The sequence below is a fragment of the Brassica napus genome, chromosome C7, assembly GCF_020379485.1.
Source record: "Brassica napus cultivar Da-Ae chromosome C7, Da-Ae, whole genome shotgun sequence".
NCBI lineage: Eukaryota > Viridiplantae > Streptophyta > Magnoliopsida > Brassicales > Brassicaceae > Brassica > Brassica napus.
The window spans coordinates 36240577-36249656 of NC_063450.1; the positions used below are offsets into that span (position 1 = coordinate 36240577).

General features: G+C 36.1%; 1 protein-coding gene across 1 annotated transcript; it reads left to right on the top strand.

Moving 5' to 3' along the window:
* The first annotated feature begins 1974 nt into the window (after window positions 1–1974).
* Window positions 1975–5120, top strand: LOC106407004 (receptor-like kinase TMK3). The gene is made up of 2 exons (XM_048763806.1): window positions 1975–4285; window positions 4374–5120. Exons 1-2 carry the CDS (start codon window positions 2062–2064, stop codon window positions 4847–4849), a joined length of 2700 nt encoding a protein of 899 aa, XP_048619763.1. The 5' UTR covers window positions 1975–2061; the 3' UTR covers window positions 4850–5120.
* Window positions 5121–9080: the final 3960 nt, after the last annotated feature.

Here is a 9080-nt window from a genome sequence, read left to right on the forward strand (position 1 = left end):
TTGAGCTCTTCTAGATTTGTTAGTAGCAGCTTCGCATACCGCTGTAAGAGGCCGATTGAGAATACGCAAAACTCATCTTAAACTTGGTTTTCCAACAGCTTTACGACACTCCATTAGGCCGTTGTGAAGACCAAGAAACCACTGTGACACTTTAGCAATTTGACTCAAGAAGCAAAACCATCATTCTTGTCTCCAAAACACCTCTCAAGGCTTCCAAAGTCACCATATTGCATCTTCAACACCTGATAAGGACGTATGCAATGAAATGTATCTTAAACATGCCTAAATGCTATCTTAGATGATCAAAATATAAAAAAAAATGAATAACCAAAACAATGCAAATAAGCAAGATATCAGTAACTTTGATTTCATTTCTACTTTGTGATTTTCGTATACCTCAGCCACACGCTACCCTGCTTCTCTTTGACAACTTGTCTACGGTTTATTTGAGCACCAACCCGACTCTTCATAAGCGGTCCAAACACTTTGATACCGACTACCATTACATCAGGGAACAAGTGGCCTTGAGACTGATTGAAACTCATCATATACGGGCTTCTCTTCAGGTTGATGATATCTTTGCAATCTCTCTTCTGAGGAAGTCTTTTGTTGAGTTAAGGTGAAAATTTGGAGTTGGTCCTTCTCCCACCTCAACTTTGAGGAGAAATGTAAGCCAAATGGATAATAAGGTCTAGCCTAACACGAAAACAACTGAAGCCCAACCAGATCCCACTACACAACGGTCATCTTCTCAGTGTTTGTCGGTATGCGGAGCAGCTGGAAAGACAAAGTTGAGAACGGCAAGGACGAACAACCTTATCTTCAATCGATTCAGTCCGTTATTATCGTTATGTGTTGTGTAATTTACTTTACATGTAAAGCTAAGAGGTCATTAGGTCTAGATGATTCCGAACCTCCTATATATTGACTCTATAAATGTTCATTTCTGAATAAAAAAATATTATCATCTTCTTTCTTTTACTGGTTTGTTAACTTTCATAGTTAGTGGCGGATCTAGAAATTTATTTAATCGGAGGCACAGTATTATAAATATATTATATAATTTATATATACCTTATTTTAATTTTTGAATAAAATATTATATTTAAAACAATTAAAATTTAAATTTTGGATATTATATTATATTTTCAATCTTTCTATTGGTCTACAAAAAACATGGCTATTTTCTAAATTTTTCATTACTCTAATATGAAAATTAAACAAATTATGAAGTATTTCAAAGAAAAAAAGAAAAAAAAATAAAAAATTTCTAATAGCAAAACATATTTAATGCACCGGTGCAAGAAGAAAAGATGTTTCTCGTGCGGAGCTACATAAAACAAAAGACTGAAATATAAAAGTAAGAAACTACAAATGTGGGAAATCGAACAGGTCACATGACCCTAAATGGGAGCACACTTGACACCACTGAGCTATTCTACAAATTCGTAACACAAATTTACACGAAATACTCACCAATGTAGATTTAGAACCATCTAATTACGCGTGCCAGCTAACTTGTTCACCACTTAATAGAGAAAAACACAAAATTAACTTTCTCACCACTTAATATAAAAACTAATAATAATATAGATCAGTTAAAGAGGAATTGGAACAACATTGAACGTAGAATAAAATTAATTGTATAAGTTAGTTCGAAACATATATTATTTTCTATTTTTCAAAAAAAAAAAATATATGTTATTTTCTAAGAAATTGCAAAAAGAAAAAGAAACGGTAGTTCTACCCACCAAAAACACTCTAGATTTGGAGGATATTACTGTAGAGAGTGGTTTTGGGATTTTTGGTCGTATCAAAGAACCGCTAGCAGTTCAACAATATTTTATCATTTTATAAATGCAGTCCATCGTTAAATTAAAAAAATTGTTGAATGGGAACACACAAGCGGTCCCTCCACTTGACATGGATGCACCACTAAATATACATTTTTCATTCATACTCTTTATAGAGAAAAACACAAAATAATTCATCTTTAATTTTTGTATTTTTGCGAAATGCTTCTTCTTCTTCTTCTTCACCTTCACCTTCACCTAATCATCAATGCCGCGTAAAACCCTAGAAGATAAAAAGAAAGTCTCACTCCTTCCACCTCCAAGGTCGAGGAAAATGTCTCATCTTTTCCTCCTCTGTCTCCTCCTCTCCTTCCTCAATTTCGCGGCCTCTCAAGACGACGTCGTCATGCAAGCCCTCAAATCGAGCCTAAACCTCACATCGGACGTGGACTGGTCGAACCCCAACCCTTGCAAGTGGGTCACCGTCCAATGCGACGGGAGCAGCCGCGTCACTGGGATCCAGCTCAAGCAGAAAGGCATCCGCGGCACTCTCCCTCCGAATCTCCAGAACCTCTCCGAGCTCGTCATCCTCGAGCTCTTCTCCAACAGAATCTCCGGCCCAATTCCCGATCTCTCCGGTCTCACGAATCTACAGACTCTCAATCTCCACGACAACCTCTTCATTTCGACGCCGGAGAATCTCTTCTCCGGGATGAACTCCTTGGAAGAGGTGTATTTAGACGACAACCCTTTCCCTTCGTGGGAGATTCCGGAGACGGTCAAGGAAGCGACCTCTCTCAAGAACCTTTCCCTCGTCAACTGCAACCTCACCGGATCCATTCCCGATTTCTTCAGCTCCGAGACGCTCCCGAGCCTCGCTTCTCTAAACCTATCACGGAACAATCTACACGGAGGTTTGCCTTCGAGCTTCGCGAATTCGTCGTTGCAGCAGCTCTACCTCAACGGACAGAAGCTCAACGGATCGATCTCGGTGCTGCAGAACATGACGTCTCTCGTCGAGGTTGATCTCCAAGGTAACGCCTTTTCAGGTCCAATCCCTGATCTCTCTGGTTTGCAGTCTCTGAGGCTCTTCAATGTAAGAGAGAATCAGCTCACCGGCGTTGTCCCACCGTCGTTTACTGGTCTCAAGTCTCTTACTGTTGTGAATTTGACTAATAATTTATTTCAAGGACCCACTCCGTTATTCCAGAAGTCTGTTAGTGTTGATGCGGTAGCGAAAACGAATAGCTTCTGTCTGGATACCGCTGGTGTTCCTTGTGATCCTCGTGTCGATACGTTGCTGTCTATAGCTGAGTCGTTTAATTATCCGATGAAGCTGGCTATGAGTTGGAAAGGGAATGATCCGTGTGATAGCTGGCTCGGGATTACTTGTTCCCCAAGTAACATTACAGTTATTAACCTAGCGAGGCAGAAGCTTATTGGTACGATATCTCCGAGTTTTGCTAAGCTTACTTCGTTGGAAACGATCTTTCTTTATAGCAACCAACTCACCGGGAGAATACCGACAGAGCTTACCACTTTGCCTAAGCTTAGGATACTCGATGTGTCTAACAACTATATCTTCGACTGTGATGTGCCCAAGTTCAGCGCAAGTGTGAAGGTGCTGACTTCTGGTGGCGGTCGTTGTGGCAAAAGTTTTGGTGACATTGTGAAGATAATTCTTCCTGTGCTTGTTGGTGCATTGTGTCTCGTTGGACTCGGAGTTTGCCTCTACGCCAAGAAGAGAAGAAGGAGACCCGCTAAAGTTCAGAGCCCAAACACCAACATGGTTATTCATCCTCATCACTCTGGTGACAGCGATGCGATTGAACTCGCTGTTGCAGCCGAGAGCTCTTACAGCCACAGCGGAAGTACCAACAGTGACATACACGTGGTGGAGTCTGGGAACTTGGTTATACCCATACAGGTTTTGAGGAGCGTGACAAACAACTTCAGCGAAGAGAATATCCTCGGGACAGGCGGTTTCGGTGTAGTTTACAAAGGTGAACTCAATGATGGAACGAAAATAGCTGTCAAGAGGATGGAGTCTTCTGCTTCTGTTGTGAGTGATAAGGGACTCGCTGAGTTCAAATCAGAGATCGATGTTTTGACTAAAATGCGTCACCGTCATCTCGTTGCGCTTCTAGGGTACTGCCTTGATGGTAACGAGAGGCTTCTTGTATACGAGTACATGCCACGGGGAACACTGAGCCAGCATCTGTTCCACTGGAAAGAAGAAGAGCGGAAACCTCTTGATTGGACTAGAAGGTTAGCTATTGCTTTGGATGTAGCTAGGGGTGTTGAGTATCTACACACGTTTGCTCATCAGAGTTTCATCCATAGGGATCTTAAGCCATCAAACATCCTCCTTGGTGATGACATGAGAGCTAAGGTCGCTGACTTTGGGTTAGTCCGTTTAGCCCCTGAAGGCAACTACTCCATCGAGACTCGTGTAGCTGGGACCTTCGGTTACCTTGCTCCAGAATATGCAGGTTTGCAACTGTTAATGTTTCATACTTTGATTGATTTAGAACTTACCCTAATACTAAAGTTTCATACTTTGTGGTTTGATCATGGCAGTGACTGGAAGAGTGACGACCATGGTAGACATATACAGCCTGGGGGTCATACTTATGGAGCTAGTCACTGGACGTAAAGCCTTAGATGTGACCCAACGTGAGGACAGCGTCCATCTAGTGACATGGTTCCGTCGTGTAGCAGCAAGCAAAGTCAGAGACGAAAACGCCTTCAAAAACGCAATAGACCCAAACATCAAGCTGGACGAAGAGACCTTAGCCAGTGTTGAAAAAGTCTGGGAGCTTGCTGGTTATTGCTGTGCACGTGAGCCTTACCAAAGACCTGACATGTCTCACATTGTTAACGTTCTGTCTTCGCTCACAGTCCAATGGAAACCAACTGACGTCGAACCTGATGATCTCAACGGGATAGACTATGATTTTCCGCTTCCGCAGGCGGTAAAGAATTGGCAAGCTTCTGAGGGGCTTAGCCAAACGGGAGATGACTCTGGATCTTCGTCCTCTGGTTTATGGAAGTGAAGATAATACGTAGACAAGTATCCCAGCACGCCCGTCTGGTTTTGCTGACTCCTTCACTTCTGTGGAGGGACGTTGAAGAAAATAAAAGACTGCACTCAGTTTCGTTAAAACGTTTTAGTATTATAGATCGTTTCGTAAATAATCAAATATACAAGTCGAATAGGTAAAGACCCTCCCTTATGCGCGGGGTAAATATAATTTAAATTGATCTTCAAAACTATTATTTTGGTTCACATTAAATAATTGAAATATTTAAACAGTTTCATAATAATTTTATATCGTAGTACAAGAATTAGTAAATGAATGATTCATACATGTGTAAATGTTATATGATCGGCCAGAGATGTTAGGGCAATGGAAATATTTGTAATTTACAATAATTAGTAAATGAGTGCTTCATACATGTGTAAATGTTATATGATCGGGCCAGAGATATTAGGGCAATGGAAATACTTGTAATTTTTTTATTAATTAAAAAATGTTTGTACAACTGGGATGAAAATGCTTGGGAATTAGACACGTCCGCTTAATTTGGTTGTAACTAACTTACAAAAACCAGATTTGCTCTCCAATTGTATGCAATTTTTAATGAATTTATTATATGTAAAGTATTTATATTGTATCCCCTCATATTATACAACCAAAATATCGAATAGATGTTTTATATATTTTACTCACTTTTCTGAATTTTATAATAAATAGGATGAAAAATTAAATATATAAACGTACAAAGAAGTTGGGTTAGTCTTTTAATTTGGACAACACATTTTAGGCTGGTTCTTTATGGTTTTTATTTGGATCATACAAATTGATCAGGCCCGAATAAAGGGTACTTAATATTATACAGTACATGTAATGAAAAAAACTTAGGCAACTTTTTGCATTGCCTAGCAAGTTTTACTAATTTTAGATCAGGATAGATCATATTCTTAGACCTTGATTGGTAGAGCATTAACATTATTATTATGATCTACATTATCCAATCAACAATTGTTAAAAAAATATTTAGAAAAGCATTCAGTAAATGCTAATGATTTTCAAATGTTGTATGACCAATGCTCTCATATGAAGCTTTTAGAAGAGTATTTGCATTTATAATTTATAAATTAAAAAAAATATATAATTAATTCATTTATTAATTTAATAATCTCATAAAATTATTTTTATATCTAGAAAATAAGAATTTTATTTCTAAAATTAATTTACAATAAAAATATGTTAAAAAAATAGTATTTCACATTTAAAATATAATTTAATTTATATAATTTAATTTAATTAATTTTAAATGTGAAATATTATTTTTTAAAATAGATATTTTAATTATAAAATTTATTTTAAAATAATATATTTTGATATAAAAATAATTTTTAAATTATTAAATAAAATAAATTAATTATATATCCTTTTAATTTTATATGTTATTATATATTATATACTAATTTTTATAATAATTTTAAATAGCATAATCATACTGCTATACAATCATCCTATTAAACAGTTTAGCAAAAGCATACAACTCCTACATCATACTGCTTCTATAGCATACTGCTACTGCTAATGACAATACTCTACCAATCAAGCCCTTAGAAAACATATATAATCTATATCAATAGAGATGTACATTTATATCGTCATCAAAATAACTTACCACACTTAGCTTGTTAACGTCTTGCAAGTGATGCTGCGTGATTAACTCAATTAAGTTGCAATCCTCAAAGACTGTCTAACATTATTTGGTGATTTCTATAGCTAATGAATTTTTTTATAGATTTTGATTATGTTGTTTTGTTTTGATTATTCTGGAAAATTAAGTTTCAATTCAAGATAGCCATCCTAAACAAGGGCTGTCTAAAATTCTTTACACGCTTTTGGTTCTCCTCGAAAACATAATTATGCAAGAAAACACATTATCATATTTCCATGTTCTCTGTTTTGTAGACAATGAACTCTATTTGAGATTTCTATAGCCAGTGATTTTTCTTATAGATTTTTTATGTTGTTTTGTTTTGATTGTTGTGGAAGATTAAGTTTCAATTCAGGATAGCCATCCTGAACAAAGACTGTCTAACATTCCTTACACGCTTTTGATTCTCTTCGAAAACAAAATTATGCATGAAAACATACTCATTTTATTTTCTTGAAACCCATCATAAAAGTTCCACAAGCTATCCTAGATAACATGTGTGTTTTATAATGATATACCACATTTAACACTTTCTTGATATAATTACTGAAAATGCTTCAAGCTATCCTATTTCCATGTTCTTTGTTTGATATGTGTTCTCTGTTTTGTAGACAATAAACTCTATTTGGAGATTTATATAGTCAATGAATTTTCTTATAGATTTTGATTATGTTGTTTTGTTTTGGTTGTTTTGGAAGATTAAGTTCCAATTCAGGATAGTTATCATGAACAAGGAGTGTCTAACATTTTTTACACGCTTTTGATTTTCTTCGAAAACAGACTTATGCAAGAAAACACATTCATTTTATTTTCTGAAACTCATCCTGAAAGTTTTACAAGCTATCCTAGAGAACATGTGTGTTTTATAATGATACCACATTTAACACTTTCTTGATAGAATTACTGAAAATGCTTCAAGTTATCTTATTTCCATGTTCTCTGCTTGATATGTGTTCTCTCTTTTGTAGACAATGAACTCTATTTGGTGATTTCTATAGCCAATGAATTTTTTTTTTGGATTTTGATTATGTTGTTTTGTTTTGGTTGTTCTGGAAGATTAAGTTATAATTCAGGATAGCCATCTATAACAAAGACTATGCATATTAATCAATATATAATGGTTTGAACAAGAAACATGCTGTGAACATCACATACAGTAAAGAACATGTTGGGTCTTTCTCCACATACCAATGCATCATCAACTCAAGAAAAGGCAAATTCATTACAACCTATGAGATTTTTTACTTCTCATTTAATTTAGTTTGATTGATATGAGAAGTTTTTTTTGTCTTTAGTTATTGCATACAATTGTAATAAGAGACCAAATCTGGTTTTGAAAGATAAACATGTAAGAGCAAACAAACTTCATGAGTTTTCCAAAATGTAGTTCTCATGGAGGTACGTGTTATAAGAAGGGGTATTCAACAAGTCACAAAACAAAACAAATAATACAAGAATAAAAGCTTCACATGAAAGGACCAAAAAGGAGATTGTTTGTAGACATGCAGAGAGATGTTGGCTACTCTTCTGAATACCTCAAGCTCCTCTCTAACACAGCAACCTAAACTGAGTGATGACAAAATCAACACCTGAGTACTAAGTTAATAATAAATCTATATAAAGCTCTATATGAACGATTATAAAATGGCATGGGACGAAATATACCCTTCACAACTTTCTTTTGTTTCCTTGGGATGCTTCAACAAATGAGCCACAGTTTTATCTGTGGGATTGGTCACTGTTTCTGTATCTAGCATCCCATCATATTTGCAATAACAAAAAACAAGAGCTAGCTATGTAAACCACACGGATATATGATTTCTCCTATCTCACATTCACAAAACTGTATGTGTATTATCTACACGATCTAACTACGAAGTATATGTATACCATATTGATTAAGCTTGACTTTTCTTTGGTACTTATATCTTGACTTTTCTTTGGTACTGACATGTGTATCATCCTCTTTATCAAGCTTCGTCCATCCGAAATCAGAATCTCCCATCTTGTTTCTATCTTGCGTAAACAAGGGAAAATACTATCCGATTTTCTGGAAGGCTTTCCTGAAACTACACAAATGCTTCCTGAACTTTTTCTAAACACTAGACAGTTTTACAAGCACAAGCAACAAGAGACTCAAAAGAAAATTCAAGAACCTACCAAAGATACCAACATGCCTAAGCAGAACAAGACACCAACCAAAAAAGTTTCAAAATTTGTTACCATCCGAGTTTCTGGAAGGCTTTCCTGAAACTACACAAATGCTTCCTGATTTTTTTTCTGAACACTAGACATCTTCACAAGCACAAGCAACAAGAGACTCATAAGCAAATTCAAGAGCTTACCAAAGATATCAACATGCCTAAGCAGATCAAAACACCAAGCAAAAAAATTTCAAAATTTGCTACCATCCGATTTTCTGGAAGGCTTTCTTGAAACTACACAAATGCTTCCTGAAATTTTTCTGAACACTAGACAGCTTCACAAGCACAAGCAACAAGAGACTAACAATGTCATAAGCAACAGTTCCTAAACACATTCAATAGA